Raw genomic sequence first — 17545 nt, 5'->3', positions numbered from 1 at the left:
TAAAACTGTTCCTTTGTATTCACTGGAAACGTTGTCTAGTCCGATTATTTCGATAAAGGTCGGCTTCTACATGACTGGAATTCAAAACAAGGTATTTTATTATTACAATTTAAACTAGTCCAAATACAAATATACCTTGTATTGTGCACCAGACACTGCAATATGATAAAACTGACATTCTGCATTGTGCTGTATGCAAGTGGAAGTTCATTCCAAGTTTCCAGAATAATGTTGTCTTTGTGTTCCAATTTCTTCAAATTGTTCTATTTGTGCAGTTCTGCATGTTGTCGAGCAGGGGTTTCCATCTTTGCATTTAGTGAGTGAATCATTAAAGTCAGCAACTTCCAACTCCAAATCTCTGACTGAGATGTCCGGAAATCGACGACAGGTCCAGTTTTTCCACACAATACTCATGAGTGTGAATCATAACCTTGAACAATAAAACGAGACTTGAACGACATAGCAGATCAAATGTGAATGCCACAAGCTGCTGCAGACCCCAATTGTTGCCACGACCGTCTTCCATGCATGAATCTCAAAACATTGGTAGCATTTCAAAGCGAGTCAGTCAGTCTGCCAGTCTCAATATCTCTGATGAACAGATTCAATTTGGATTAAAATGCCAAAAATATCTGCTGTAGAGATAGAGGACAGTGTCCCGTTGCTCTTGAAATTTAATGTTAGGTTGATCCAAATTACCTGTAATTTCCACAAGATAGTAAATTTTGAGAAGCTGGTCACAGTCTAAGTGTTCAGGGTGTTTAACACCTTTTATTTCTAGGAATGTTTTTACTTCTTAAGCAGGAATCAAATCAAGCTAAAACTATGCCACGGGAGAACCAGTGTACCTTGTTGTGAATCAAAAGTCGTGGATAGTCGCAATCCACTTCTTCCACAGGGACTGGAACTGACAGTGATTGAGGGGGTCGAGCATGAATCTGATTGACAACACGCACAACAAATGCCTTAACACCACAAATGACTGGCCACAAAGTGCTTCCTGGTGAACAATACAGTGAAAACTTAAAATTAGATGTTTCTGTTGTTCTGATAAAAGAGCAACTGTGACAGAGAAAGAATGAATCTTGGTTATAAATCTCCCTCCTGACCTGAGAGGGCGCTGTGTAAAGGGAACAGGGTGCCCCGGACAGGATGGTCGGACAATTCATTCCAAGGGTTAGGTGGAAGCTGGCCATTTAGAAAGGGGGCAGAGCTACGGTACACTAAGTCATCGCCCCAGAAGGGAAGCAATGTGGCAACTGAGAAACGGTTGCACTTGTTAACCAAGGGGGCGTGACTGACGGTACAAAAGGTGACATGGCTAGATGATCTATTCCTTTTGTTGGTTAAGCTGAACCAAGAAAGGAGAACTGTGATTTAACCGTGAGTGTTTTATTGTGCCTAAAAATCTACTTGTTTGTTCTTATTGACGGCTAACACGATCCGGAGCTGTCACTTAAGGCCAGCACAAAACCTGGACAACACTTCACAACTGCATGAATAAACTGTATTTCACCACGAGCACTTTAGCACTAACTCTGATCGTGTGTGTAGATCCACCAAGAATACACAACTGTACAATGTTTCAAATGCCTGTTGACTCATCCAAAGCAAATGAAAAATAAGTAGAATTAATATGTTGTATTTGCTGTTTGTCAAGCTGATTTGCCATTTTCACAGCTTGATTGTGAGCCTATGAAACTTGCTGAAGTTAAACTTCCACTTTTATTCGACCACGGCAATAGTTTATTAGCCCAGCTTTCATCTTTAATGCCACTCATTGCTTGCATTTTTTTGAGCCACACCTTCTGTGTATTTGGCTGAATGTTTTGTTTGAAGCCAGTCATTCGTTGGAAAGTGGAAATCCAGATCTCTTTACAAATGCATACATTTCAGTCAATTTCAGGTGAAAAGAATGGTAATCGTCATCTTTCTTTTTGCCATTTTTTTAAACAAGGCTCAAATTACACTGTCTGTGTCTCAAAACTTACATTGGTTACAGATTGTGGCTCATTTTAGCGAGCCTATTGCTTGCTGACTGGTCTATCGACCAATTAAAACATGGTAAAACAGACTCTAGGAATAGAAACACCAATAAGAACAGAGGGTAGGTGGACCTAAAAGAGCAGTGAGGTACAGTCTCAGGTTTTTATTTATTTTATTTTTTTTAAGAGAGAGGCAGGTATGGCTCACATTGCCGACCCGATATAGGGTTGAATCGCTTCTATTGTACGTCCATCGACAGCAAAGTCTGTTTTGAAGAAGATTCATCTCATTTAAGACTAACATATCCTCAGAGGCACAGGTGGGTGTGGTGGCAAAACGCCGCAACCTGCATGTACATGAGAAGAGAAGAGGCAAAGAAATACAGATAGTCCTCTAACCACTGTCAGCCTTGGAGACTGAAAGGAAGTGAGAATTACCTGCCGTGGACAGCCTGTCTACATCCATGCGGAAGTCATCCTTGAGGAAGAGGAAGCCAACGATGGAGAAGAGGTATACAAGGATCAGGGCCAGCACAGCTGTAAGAATGATGGAACGCCCGTTCCTCGTGACGCTCTTGATTACATTCAGCAGAGTCTCCTCTCTGTACACCAGATCAAAGAGCTGTGGAGCAAGCACACATTTCCATAAACACTACTGATGAATCAATTCAGACCAGTGCTGCCACCCCCGTACCAGATACTACCAAGAGCTCAACTGAACCCCATGAAATATTGGTCCAGGCTGGCTCCTAAGTCTTTGTTACATTTATGTCAACCAGATAAATTCAAATGTGTAAATCGTATTTTTTATGTAATGAGAAGCAGTTCATAATGATGAATTTTTGGGCAGATTCCTTTCCCCAAACAAATAGAGATGAAGGTAATTTTAAATGATAAAAATCTTGGATTATATTAGCTGAGGAAACATTATTTTGTCCATGATGGGTGCCAATCAGGGTCTAATAAAGATATTTAAAGTGCAAGACGTGCTACATTTTCTATAACCAAAATGTTATAGCCCAATGTTTATACCGTGTAGACGTAAAAAAATAAATTAATTAAATAAAATCCCACTCACCAAAAAGCTGTAGAAGAATTCATGGACAAAAAGGCCCAGCATACAAACAATGACATAGGTAACATGATACAAAAACGCCATGTCCATGATGACAGCCTTATATCCACGTGTGAATGTTCCACGGTTACCAACGAAGCTCACCAAAAAGACTATCTTATTGCAAAGCTAAAAAAGAAAGAGAAATGGTATAAATAGCCAACAGACTTGGAGTAGCTTCTATTTACAGACAAGATATGGAGACGACTGGAGTCCTGAAATAAACACCTTCACACAAATGTGAAAGATGTACCACAAGAGCACAAATAACACAGTTTTTTCATTCTTAATTCATTTTTAAAATTAGAAACTACATGAAGAGAACAGTATTAAACACAAGCACTATCTGACAGAAACTACATAAAAAAAAACTATTTTATTTTCACCTGCTTTGGAGGCATAGCAGAACAATCTGCTATCCCATGTGGTGAAAATACAAACTACCCCAATATATACTGAACAAATACAATTTTCATTCACTTAACTTAGTATTATCTATGTATTGTAATATTATTATACTAGCTATCAGTACAGTTATAGTCCCTGTCTTTCCCTTGCAAAAACATTACTGTGCCTTTTTGCATCTTTCTGAAGAAATGCCTGTATATTTCTGATTTTCAGTGCAGTGTCTAAAGTGAGCATTCTTTGTAAAATGAGAAGATTAAAACTGAGGAACTTCTGACCTGAATATTCAAGTTAAAACACTGCCAAGTCTGCTATAGCATACAGAAGGTTGATGGCAATGTACCAAGAGGCCAAGAGGTATCAGTCTTACAGTGTGCCAGATAAATCTTGGGCTGATCCTTTTTAACTCTGGTATTGAGAGCATACGGTTATTCCTTTTCTTATGGTGTTTTTTTTACAGTTCTGTATGATCCAAACAAGCACACAAACTACCATTTGCTCAAAATATGTATTTTTGTTAGTTTTTTTTTTTAATAATGGGAAGCGATTCATACATTTATACAGAAAGAATCCTCATTATGTAGATTAGTGACAACTCTACTCTGAGGGTTCATTACTTACATTAGCAGCGCCAAGCAGTATCAACGCAGGGCCAAGTCCTAGGGTATATATAGACCTGAGCATAACAGATAAGAGGAACGGCTGAATCCCCCCTGGTTTCGGTAACACAAAAAGCATAGCTGTGCAGACTATGACTGCTGCCCACAGCAGAGCCGAGATCAGAGGAGGGAGAGTGCCTGTAGGAGAAAAAACAAAGGGAATAATCAGCTCTGAGAATTAAAAAAAAACAAAAACAAAAAACACTCCATTCCAGGCTTCTGCTGAAGAAGCGTGACAAACAAATGCTAAAGAATACATAAAATTTTTAATGTTTCTCCTCTCTCTGTTTATTATGAAAGGCACTTTTTAATAATTTTACTCCAGAAGGTATTGTGTGTGTGTGTGTGTGTGTGTATGGGGGGTGGGGTCACATTAAAATAATTTTGCTGCCGAGTCAAACTCAAAAATATATTACGTATCAACATGACAATGCAGTACATTGCCGAGTTGAGAGCTGTGATCTACTTAAGGGTGAAAGGTTGCTGACTGATTCAAAGAGCACTAGAATTACATTATTTTCTACTTACGGTGTGAAATAGATGGGCAAAGCCACTCCATTTGGGTATAACATATACATGTCAGGCTCTGGGGGTGCCATGTGGATATTATGTGACAATATTAATAATGGGCAACACATGTTTGATGCTAATGAAAGCTACTTCAGTTCCTGGGTGTGATAACCAGGATCTTGGAAGGAATCAACTGGTTCATACTGCAGCTAATTAAAAACACTGACAGACGTAGCCCTCACTACAATTAACATGACGGTTGCTTGGCCTGACAACCACAGAAACAACCCATGGATTTGTAAGCATGATGCCTCAGGAAGATTTAACCAGTGTTAAACCAATGTGTTCGGTTGTCTCCTCTGAGTCCACCAGTAGACTGAGGTGTGCTGTTTTGATCATTTATGCTGGAATCTCATGATTAAAGCTGTCATTTAAAACTATCATTTGTGGGAAGTGAATTTTGATTGTTTATATTATTGCTATCAATTGATTCCTGCAATAACAAAAGTGTGTGTTTAAAAAATTATTAAATAAATAGAAAACTTGAGTATACTGCAGGTCTTCAATTTTGTTTTACCACGGTGGATAACAGCGATATGCAGAAAACGAAACCTTCAAAAACACTATTTTCATAACGAGTATAAAAGAGCTACTGTAATGGCATTATGGAGCAAATGGGAGCCACAACCCTACCGTGTTATAACCGATTCCGCACTGTAACGAGGTGCGTTATAACGGATAAGCACTGTACATACGCACATAAAATTTGTTTCAAAATGCTGTTGTAAAAATTCAAAATGCTGTTGAAAAATTCAGACACCAAGGTGGTCCCTACATTGAAAAAGGTTGTGAACCACTAAAATAGAGGCATGCATTACATTATTAGACAAACGACTCCTACCTTCATCTCCGTCATCCCCAAAAGGATAAAATAGTGCAACTGCCAGGTTTACCAAAACTGCCAAATTAAATGAAATGCTTCCCCATAATGAGATGTGCCGGGAAAACCAAAAAAGAGCTGGATTGTCTGAAATAGAAACAGTTCACAAAAAAAAACGATGAGGTCTAGAGACAAATTGAGAGCATTTTCTTGTTATTTCAGTTGAGAGATAATGAAATGTCCCCTATACTGCCGACACATAGGGTTCTATTCAATTGATCCAAACAGAGGAGGCTCTAAATACAAGGTATAAAGGTGAAAAAAAGACTGACATTAACAGTGCATGTGATTATTACTGTCTGTAAAAATGGGGTCCCATTTTAATCATTTAAACAATAGCAGTATTTAAACCATTTATAGTAACTGAACAGACCCCATAGTATTAGACACAGAGCCAAAGGTTGATTAGATTAAATCACCTGGTGGAAGGTTTGAAAGAACGTCTCCGAAACGGACATTCAGTCCAGCACAGAAAGCATTGGGAGTGAAGGGCATGTATTAGAAATGTATAGTTGAGAAGGGATGAGGCAGTGAGAAGGGTCAGAAGCTAATAAAACGTAACCTTACATTCTGCGCAATTTTATTTACCCCAATTACGATGCGATGTAGAAAAATAAAGATGAAGAATTACCCTTTACACAACCTCTTAATTTGGAAAAATATTAACTTCGTCACTGTTGTTGGTACAATCCTTATACAACTTCTGAGACCACTAGTAAACAAGTTTAGCAGCAGAAATAATGTGAACAATATGATTAGGTCAACATCACTACTGGGCTTTGGCACAGAAAATTGGAATTTGCTGGGTTTGTAGTTTAATTTCCCAGCTGCTTATGGAACCACAGCAGCTAGATACAAAACCTAACCTGTTTATTTTGCCCTTCGGACAGTTTCTTACTGCATGCCAAGCTTTCTCCCTTTCAGGTCAGTACTCATTTTCTCTCAATACACGTGCGATTCACTACCAGCTGCTACAGCTATGGCCAAAAGTTTTGCATCACCTACAATTTTAGGATTGAGACATAATAAAAAATGAAGACAATATTAACATAATTTAGATATTTTGTTTAACATCAAACTACAAAATGATATTGCAAAAGTCTAAGGAAGCCATAATAGTTGTACAGTATTTCATGTTAGATTACTAACGGTTTTCCCTTAAGTACTCTATATGGAAAACTACAAAGTGGTATGTAATTCAATGTTAATGTAACATTATTCAGCAGGTTTCATTCGACTTTATGAAGCAAAATTAGGTAATTCTACAGGGTGATGCAAAACTTCTGGCCATAGCTGTAGTCACAGTTCTCCTGCCTGCTGCCTCAATCCTGCGCACTCTCAGCATGTGCTTACAAACAGTGATGAAATTGAATAAATTGACAAGATTTCTTGGCAGTCATTTCACAAAACTGCTGTATGTTGAAGCAAAAAGCCTACCTGCATACACCAATATATTCACCAACCCCAGATTTTTACTTTAAAGCAGGTTTTTATATTTATTTATTTAAAAATAGTTTCCCCTGTATTCCATTTCCCAAATAGTTTCCCCTGTATTACATTCCCCAGATATCTATAAAAATATAAGGCATCACTTAGAATATTCATTTCGAGTTGTGACTTACTTCTGATCTTTTTCTGCCATTTCATTTCATTGTAGAGATCCTCAAACTGCTGAAAAAAGTCATTTACTTTGCTGCCTTGGTCGTCTCTTTCTGTTGTATTGAACACACGGATCTTTGATTCTTCTGTCAGGTATTCACAAATATTTGGCACCGGGAATACGATTTGCTCCATGGTCCGGTCATGGCGTACAATCTGCAAGAAGACATGAGTATTATTCTAATGATGTGTGCTGTATTAACAAGTATACCAGTAATACATGCAAATACCAAATCAGAGCTGTCAGTATCATGAAAAGTGCGTCACCATAACTTAAATCCATAGAATGATCAGCTTGAGTTCTGTTAACATTCAAGTCCATTTTGTAAATAACAGTTAATCCTTAAACAGTACTACGACACCTGGCACTTCTGATACATATCATAAATGGATCAGCGGTTCACGAGGTATGTTGAAAAACGTCTGACATACATAACTGACCTACGTATGGGCAGCTCCAATATATCCCCATAGCCAGGGATGTGAATTTCAGCAGGGTATAGTTTGTATGCCCACAATTCCCCTCTCCTGAAAAAATATCTGGGGTTACCAGCAATGATTGCTTGGTTGGTTGACTGACAGTGCATGTAAATAATTATTTAAGAATATAGCAGACGCTTCTCACACAATGGTTTAAGGTTTTCAATAAAACAAACGTAACAGTTTTAATTTGGTTTAGATATCACATTACATTTTTTACACCTGTTTTTAGATGAAGCAGAAGCTCTTATCTCAGCCACACAGTATTGCAGACTGTTGAAATATAACAAAGAGGACATTTTACATCTGAAATGGAAGAATGAAACTGTGTTGAAACAACTGAATGAACCTGATACTTGGCAAATGACCTACTTGAGTTTTAACAGTGTGAAAGGCATACTGATATAAAGCCACAAGCAGAAAGCCACTTGTTTAGGATTAAAATATCAACTGCAGCTTTTTAAATTATTAAATTCCTTGCAGTCAGGTAAAATTCCCACAGAAACCACATTCCCACAGAATCCAGTGCATCTCATTTTGCTGAAAGTGTTGCCTTAGCAGGTTCTATTCAAATAACACCAATTCAAAAGAAAGGCAAAACTTATTTTTCTAAAAGGCTGAAGTGCACACAAGATATTTCACCTATAGAGAATGTGGTAAATACTTATCTAAGCAGAAACAACGACAGAGAATCACACAGGACACACACGACATGAATACAACTAAGAAATACAACACTAGAACAAGCAGCCCTTTAAAATTACTTCACATTAGCAAGATAATAATAATAAAAAGAAATAACCAGATTTTTTGTTGTTGTTGTTGTATATTTACATAGCTTGTGCTTTGTACTAAGTGCTCACATAGCCACATAGTCAACAAGGATACCAATAGCCAGTGCTTCCCATCAGTGTAATGCCAATATTATACAGTATATAACTCTGTAGTGTACAGTGACTCAGTCAGGACAGGGAAAACATAAACATTTGTTATGTCAACATCACAAGATAAATACTCTTCGGATCCCGAGACATATCTGACATGTCTTGTGATCTCGACGCAACTAATTTGTATTTTTGTCCTCAGTGATCACCGCACTTGTTAAAGTTAAGCAAATTCCTTTTACTTTTGACTAATACAAAACCTACAATAGAATATTTCAAGGGCATCGTACTAACCATACTTTACATGCAGAAAAAACTCATGTTTGTGGCCTTTGTATACTCAGGGGAAATGTGGTCATGGTCAAACGCAATTTCCTTAACTTCCCCAATTTACACCTGCTAGTGGTGGCAACTGTGTGACCCTACCTTTTCCACAGCAGCTGAGCAATCTAGTCATTGTGGTACAGGCACCCACACAACAGCAGCCAGCTGTATCATGCTTGAGGTTCAAATTTCGCATCAAGTTAACAAGCTTCTGGTATATATATATATATATATATATATATATATATATATATATATATATATATATATATATATAGATATATATAGATAGATAGATAGAGATAGATTATATATATATATATATATATATATATATATATATATATATATATATATATATATATATATATATATATATATATAGGTCTTCATAAGTGAAATGCCTGCAAATTGTATTATTGTCAATGATTGTAATCAGTGACAATAATACAAAGAACAGGCTAGGGGAGCAGAAATCCTCAGCATTTGATATTCATGCAGCCAGAAGCCCTATTTCTGCTTTCAAGTAGTGCGTTGTAAAAAATGTACTGATACCTCATAATTCTACTTTGTTCTGTACAGTGCCTTTAGACGGTTGGGTCAAAATAACACTGAATAGCTGTGCTGTAAATGTACAGTATCATATGATTGCAGTGATTTAATTGTCTTGCCCTTTTACCTTTCACAAAGTTTTAATTATACAGCTTTAGTTAAAACTTACAAGTTAGGAATCTGGAGGTTTAGTATTTATGACAAGCTTTTTTTTATATATACTTTGCTACCCAACAAGCTTGCCTTTTTTCATTAATCTCATCGCCACATTGATTTTCTCTCAAAGGACTTGTATACACGATAGCTGCCAATCAATATTGTACCTGGCCTTGCTTCAAACTCACATGATTCACCACTACCAGCTCAAACTTCAATTTTCCCCCTCAACTCCCTTCCAGGTTCCACTGCTCCTCCAAAAACCAAAAAGCTGATAAAGTGTGTTGCGTGCTTGACAGCAATGTTTGTTTAGGTCAAATGAAAAAATGAAACACATGCCTGTGTGCACTGAACGGGATGAAATATTACATTTAAGTTTTTTTTTTTTTAATCATTTTTAATTCTGTTTCTTAATTATATGCATCACTTGAATTAATTGCCTATAATACATATTATATGGTGCAAGTAGGACTTGCTAATTTGTTCCAGAAGTGAACCAGCCAGCTAAATGATGATGATGCCAGTAATTTACTGCAGACACTTGTGTTACTGTACCTACCTCAATCTGTGCTGTGTGATTAGCATAGTGTTTCAAGGCTTCATCTCCCTCCAAATCCGGATCAGATGCAGGCTTCAAACTCTGCTGTAGCAACTTATTGTGGCGGGCCAGCTGTTGAGAACAAGGAAAGGGATCACTTGAATGCTACCTGTTATCATGAGCTACTGTATCAGCAAAGTACCATGCTATATATCCATCTTAGCATGTTACATTCATATAATAAGAGGGATTTAAGAAAAATGCAGGGAGTTTCCAGGTATTCAGGTTTTGATGATAGCAGATGATAAGAGACTTTTGCTGGTTATTTGTCAATGCTGAAGGTGCATGGTGAGCTAACAAAACTAGGAGGAAATAGTTTTAAAACTGAGCTGTTTCAGTATCATTAAACAAAAATACAGATGACGTATGAATAGAGCAGAACATAGTACCCGTTACATACTGATGGAAAGTCACTTTCTTTTATTACTTTAATAAATGCAATTTGTGCTTAATTACTTCCAAGATAACTTAACAACAAAAATATATTTATAAGTAACGTTCAGTGGCTATTTCACTTTAATCACAAAACCAATAATAATAATAATAATAATAATAATACACAGTTGAAAGGCATTTTATAAAGTCTAATTTGCAGTATTATGAGACTATTAAGTCAATTAAACGTTCTTAATGTCTTCGTATCAACTGTCTGTCTAGTTGGAAAGAACAATATAAAAAAAATATTTGGCTGCAGATAGATCAACTCTGCTTTTCTTATTAAGCATGCATCGTTGATTATGATGAATGAAAGTAGATAAAAACCCCTCAAACTCGGTTCACATACCTCATCAAGAGTTAAGCAAAGGTTGTCTTAACACAGATGGTTTGTTTGCCTTTATGGTGAACAGTGTATGTGAGAGTTGGCATGTCTGGGAGTTGTGGCTTTTAACAACAACAAACTAGAGGCGCTTTGACGGAACCACCACATGTTCCAGTTTTACATGGTACTTTAAAAGGGCATTATGTTTGAGGAGTTACGATGGGACTAAATGTGAAAACATTGAAACAAAAAATACAATAGATAGACAGGTTTGGTTAAATGGAGGACAAATAAGCCATGATGTTATGCAGGTACACTCTGCCAATCTCCTGGAATGTCAATCTGTGCCAGGGCCTTGATAAGATAAGAATATTTACATTGTGTCACCTAACAGAGGTTTCAGAACTAATTTGCTATTCATCATTCACACAAAGATTCCCCTTGGGCACAATGAAATCATTTGGGCCTCTGTCTTGATGTAGTTTTACTACAAGGGGTCTGTGATAAAGTGCCACATTTAAGGTGCACGACAGGCAGCTGTCAACTACAGCAGGATTACATGTGCAGGTTTGTGTCAGTGGAGTGTCACAAATCCAGGGGGAATTAAACCAATTCAATGTGTATTTACAAAGCCGAGCACATTTAAACAAAGCAAAGTGATTCCATTGAAACAAAGGCTAAACACACATTCCCTGAAACTGTACTAATTAAAACACTGCAGAGCAATTTCAGGACGACGAACAAGATAGGGACATGGGGCTTTATTCATAAAGAATTACTGCACATTTAAATATAAATAACAATTACAAGAATAATTCTGTTTTATGAACAGAGAAACAGGCCTATTATAAAATATTAACAGCACTGTATGTGTGTGTGTGTGTGTGCATTCACTCTCCTTATAGGCAGCGCTGTAAAAGGCCAGTGTCAGTACTTTTAATTTGAAGCCAATCTAAAATATCCCTCTATTAGGTGCAGCCCTCTATAAAGACACTTTTTACTGAGCCCCTTTGGGGTCGTAATAGAGGGATTCTATTGTATGTTCAGAGAGCTATACCTTTCAGAATGTGTAGGAGCTGTGCAAGCATGAAAAGAAAGAAACAAAAATAAAGGTAATGTACCTTGAAAAGCCTTCCTCAGGAAATGCTGATAAAAACTGAAAGTTTACTAATGTTTTGATCTCCCTAGAGTTGTTTCCTGTAAGTCTGTTAATCAAATGGTAAATATTTATCTTTTTACTAGAATTCTCACTTGTGGAACATAATGTATACAGTGTAATAGTGTATTACAACAAACCTGTCCTCTGGCAATAGTCAGCATTACAAGAGGGGTTTCTCTGTGAGCTTATGTATACTTAAAGCAGCTCATGTCTGCAATATTTAGACCCCATTGCGATTGCATAGCCTGGATTACTTATTTTAAATTGTATTCCTAGTAAACCCCATTCTGGAACCCAATCACACACAATTCAACAGTCAATTAATTAATGTTTCTGCTCTCCTAACTTCCAGGAATTAGAGATTAGAAAACAAATATGACAAATAAATATGAAATATGATTTACCCATTAATAAAAGTAAACCACTACCAAATACAAATTAAAACAGCAATAAAAATAGAACCATCCCATTCCAAATGCCCCTAATTTAAGCATTGGGTTTACCAAAACTGCTCCATGCCAATTACAGTAATTATTTATTTATTCTGGTTGTTGTTCTGTATTTGACCTTTCGGACCACACGTAATTCTTTCTATGCACGGCACAGCAGACACTTACAAGAATGCTGAACGCTGCTGGTAAACCAAACCGCACAAAAGAGGGGAAGGAGGAGGGGCGGGGGGGGGGATGCAGCAGTGGCAAAAAAAAGTAGAACCGCAGCACTTCTAAACAGTGGCCGCTACAAAAATTGAAAGTCTGAGCAGATCAAAATAACTGTCTGATATCCAAGTTTAAACAGAAAAAGAAGAACCTGAAACTTGCAAGAACTGGCATGTCTGTGTTCAACAAAAAAAAAAAAAAAAAACGGTATGCATTAAAAACTGTCAAGTCTAGTTCAAACAAGTGGACTTCTTTCTTTTTTGTATCATGAGCTGGTAAAGATAGCAGGCTGTGCCAACAAGGGTTACTTGACCTTTTATGTCAATGACTTAAGTCTATTAATTAACACCCACATGGAAATTAGGTCAAAATCATCACAACTGTTTTTTTTTTATTTTTTATTTTTTTATTTAAAACCACCTTCAGACTTTTTTTTTTTTTTTTTGTGGGGCAAGGAATGCCTGTGCTGGCATCGTTTACACAATCACTGGGGGTTCATGTATCATCCACCACCAATGCAGTAATATCTACCCAGAATGATGATAAAACATCACTAGTAGACCTACTGTTGTGTTAAGAACTAGTACTGTAGTTTTTAAAAAAATATATGTTTTTTTTTTTTGTTTTGACCTTCACTATAACGCCATCCTCGCTTATTGACTGTTTTTGCACATGGCCCTTACCAGGCGGTATAAAGACGGTTGAGACAAAAGTTACGTGTATGATACATGTAAAATGTTTATACCTGATGGGCCAATATATAAATATTATGGCCAACATCTTTTGGAAGGATCTGGTCACCTCCACTTTCCTCATCTGTATCGCTTTCCAGTGCTTGATTGTACGCATCTTTCATCACATCCACCTGTAATAAAGAAACCATATATATATATATAATGTATGTGTGTGTGTGTGTGTGTGTGTGTGTGTGTGTGTGTAAATTACTGCATTTGTATATACCAAATTGTACAGGACAGCCTATTGATATTATATAGAACTATATTCTACTGCCTATTCTTTTTGCCATTAACTTTCGGTGTGCAGTGGTGAGTGACCAGCAAAAACGAAATCAACTCACCTTTACAGTATATATATATATATATATATATATATATATATATATATATATATATATATATATATATATATATATGCTGCTTAAAGCAGCATAACCAACTCTTCAACCAACATTAAGTGTCTTGAGCCAGCATGACCAGTTGAAAACCTGCAAAGGCCAGGATAGACCAATGGTGGTCATTGCTGGAATTTCCAACTGGGCTGTAGCAGATTTCAAGTTCTTAAAATTGCAGAGTTTGATGCCATGGCAACCAATTAACAAACAAGATACTGAACGGAAAAAGGATGCAGTTTGTTATACCAATGCATAATTCAATTTTTTCTAACTGTTCTTAGTTTTATAACCAAAATAGCCCACCAATTAAAACAAATTAGAGTACTTGGCTTTTCTTGAAGTGCTGAGTCTTGAAGGGACTTGGCTTCGTGGCACTGGCTTTATGAAAAGGACTGCTTTCTTACCAGTTCATGTGGTCTCATGTTAGACAGGATCTTTTCTGCATTTTCACTGTCATGTCTGCTTTCCATTATTGCCAGCAAAAGCTTGGAGGCATTGTTCTGCAGAAACCAGAATAAAAATGTACCATCACACACTTTCACAAAATAATAAAACAAAAGAGGGACAGTGTACATGTAGGTATAGAATGAACACTCTTATGTTTACTGATTTTCAAAGAATGTTCCTGTTCCCTTTAATGAATGTTTTTTATTATCTGTTACTGAGCATTTTCAGAATAATTTATGGTCATAGCAATGCAGACATTAAGGATGACTTCCTTCAGTTTTGCTGCATGTCCAAGCAATACTGTAGATGAAAAAAATGGAGTTACAATGAAATCTATGGCACACTTGAAGACAAACTCTTGGTTATCCACAGCCCAAACGAATAAGTTAGTCGTACCTTTAACTCCAGCACCAGGTCAATGCGGTACTTGCCAAGAGGGTTGATGTCATTCAGTATGAGAGCAATTATGATATCAATTCCATTGGATTCGTGTTGTGCTATGCAGGTCTGAAAAAAAATGAAGTTTAGAAATACTAGGCCCTGCTTGCAAAGCTTTAACTCGGAAAGCAAAGCAATTTTGTTTGTAATCCCAACTAATATACAAACAATATTGACTCTGTATAAAATATATATTTTTTAAATAATCCTAACTAAGACAAATGCCTGAATGAGACTGGAAATTTTGATTAATTTTACTGCTCTATGAATGTTGACTTGTGTATTAACTGATATTGAAACTCTAAGAACACTCTAGTTAAGTTTTCAGTTCAAGGTCAGTTCAATAAACATGGGAATCTATCACTTCTTCTCTATACCAACAGTGAGATCATTAGCTTTTATTTTTAGTCCCCTGACATAGCTGTCTCAGTGCTTCTGCTAAATCAAAATAAGTGGGCACTCCAAAAGGATAGTCATTTTGAATCTGTGATTGCTTGAAGTCAATTCAGGTAAATCACAAAACACAGTACAATATTTCATCCCCCTCAAATATATAAACCTGATTCTGCTGAGCCACCCCCCCCCCCCTCCTCCTCCAACTTTTAACTGAAAGTAACATTTTCACCATTAATTTGCAGTTTTTAATAGCCATGTGCAAATAATGCCTGAGGGGAAATATCATGGCTAAGTGCATTAATGATTCAGACAATTGCTTGCATCATCAATGATGAAGGTTCAGATGACGAAGATGTGGAGTTCGGCGGGTTTCAAATCAGATGATACAGATTTGACAGATTGATTTTTTAAAAAAAAATTTTTTGAAGTAGCGACTTTTATTCTGGTGTTTTTCACCTACAAATCTGGTTTTCCATGATGTGCTTTTGCACTGCACAGTGTAACTTTAAAGTGTAATGTTTGTTTTGTGAAAATATTTGAAATTACAAAACAGAGGACATACTGCAGCAACTCTGAATTGTATTTCACCAGTCAATAAATAGGTTAACTGCACTGCATGATTCTTTAGTGTGACTGTGTGCTTTGCTCTACCTTTTAATTTTAAGCATGTCTAATTCTACACGTAAACTATCTACCTAATATTAATAATACGTGTAATTGTGCCCCTGTCTGAGTCAATCCCATATCAGAAATCAACCAAATCACAGTGAAGTATTTGACAAATTTCCAGTACATCTTAACCTGTGTATAGATGTCAGTCATCCCATACATAGAACACCAAAACTAATCCCAATGTTAAAAAACAAAACAAAACAAAAAACAACACATTTTGTAAAATGGATCATCCTATTAACTTTTTCTTTAAATTTTGATGAACTTAACACTAGTTTCTAGTGTTACCGAAATCGCTACACACTTTTAAAAACACATTTCTCGGGCTGCACTTTTTTTTGTGGGGGGGAGAGGAGGGGGGGTAAAGGCTATGTTTTAAATATTTTTCATTTTAAAGCTATGGCTGAGTACAATCTTCATTTGTTAATATGTTGTGTGTAGGATGTCTCTTATAGTAAAAGTACCTGTCATTTTGCACAGTTTGAGCTGCCAGAGCCGCTCACCTTTACTGTAAAGTGTGACCTGCGTACATAAAAGCGCCTCTGCTATACGAGGACAGGAGATACAAATGGAGACTGGGAAGTACCTGGTTTTCATGACAGGGCCCCTGGCAGTACTCTGTTATGCTCTCCAGTGTCTGTTTGACCAGATCGACATTTCTTTCATTGATGTAGAGTCCCAGGAGGCCCAGCCCTCCCGTCGTACTCCCACAGATACAGTCCAGAAACTGGAGCGTCTCGCACACCAGGTTATAGTTGGTTTTGTTGTTTTGGTGTCTGAGAAAGTTCTGTTTCGATAAACACACAGAAATTAATAAAAATAGTTGATATTGTTTCATCAATAAAAATTTGACAGTTTGCACGGCAAAATCTTTATTTTTATTTTTTATTTTTTTGCATTTCTGCACTGTGAGATGGATTGCTGATTATATCTTTTGTAAAGATATTTAACAAGCATGGGGACTCAGTGGGGCAAAATGGACAACACAAATCCCACCTCCAGGACTTCTTAATTTATTCACCTATCCAAATACTTCTTGGAGGGAAGTGTACAGTATTTGGATTTTAAAACTTGTAATTGACCACAAGCAGTACTACTGAAGTCCAAAAAACATTTTGTGAGGGCAGAACAAAAACAACTGCCCTACCTGCAGATCCCGGTTGTGGTTCTCACACAGCAGCTGAAGGTACCGCAAGATGGGCTCCATGATCGCTATGGCGGGGCTCATTTGCATTTCTTCTGCAGAGCTGTCATCAGCTCCTCCCTCAGTCCCTGAACCAATCAGGTCAATCTCAGGGTCAAGCTCCTTCCGATACAGGCAGTAAGCCTTAGATGTGGCGGAGGAGGCTTCTTTTAACTGCCCTTTAATTTCATCTTTGAGGTGAAGAGGTGAACCCTTGCCTATTTAAAAAAAAAAGCACTTACATAACATCATCCCTCTTGTTTGTAACAAGGGGTTTGTGAAAACTGCACCGATGGGTACTGTGCAGCACCTATTTTATTGATTTTGAATTCATGTTTTTAATGTTTGACATAATTCTCACAAAACATTAAGAAATCCTAATCTTCCCCAAAATCTCCAAGACGTTGTTCTTTTTTCTATTTTTTTTCCTCTC

At 37.0% G+C, this 17545-nt stretch overlaps 1 protein-coding gene across 1 annotated transcript in view; it reads right to left on the bottom strand.

Moving 5' to 3' along the window:
• LOC117415087 (inositol 1,4,5-trisphosphate receptor type 2-like) overlaps positions 1–17545 on the bottom strand; it is a 113167-nt gene that overhangs the window by 23422 nt on the left and 72200 nt on the right. The window contains exons 41-51 of the mRNA XM_034025028.3: positions 17077–17330; positions 16516–16716; positions 14820–14930; positions 14381–14476; positions 13590–13709; positions 10228–10338; positions 7236–7428; positions 5575–5700; positions 4126–4301; positions 3064–3228; positions 2424–2607 (exon numbers count right to left, since the gene is read on the bottom strand). Of these exons, the coding sequence (XP_033880919.3) occupies positions 2424–2607; positions 3064–3228; positions 4126–4301; positions 5575–5700; positions 7236–7428; positions 10228–10338; positions 13590–13709; positions 14381–14476; positions 14820–14930; positions 16516–16716; positions 17077–17330 (1737 nt within the window). The remainder of the gene's footprint in view (positions 1–2423; positions 2608–3063; positions 3229–4125; positions 4302–5574; positions 5701–7235; positions 7429–10227; positions 10339–13589; positions 13710–14380; positions 14477–14819; positions 14931–16515; positions 16717–17076; positions 17331–17545) is intronic.

This window comes from Acipenser ruthenus, chromosome 7, assembly GCF_902713425.1.
Source record: "Acipenser ruthenus chromosome 7, fAciRut3.2 maternal haplotype, whole genome shotgun sequence".
Classification (NCBI taxonomy): Eukaryota; Metazoa; Chordata; class Actinopteri; order Acipenseriformes; family Acipenseridae; genus Acipenser; species Acipenser ruthenus.
The sequence above is the reverse complement of the archived record's forward strand: the minus strand, read 5'-3'. Positions and strand labels throughout refer to the sequence as shown.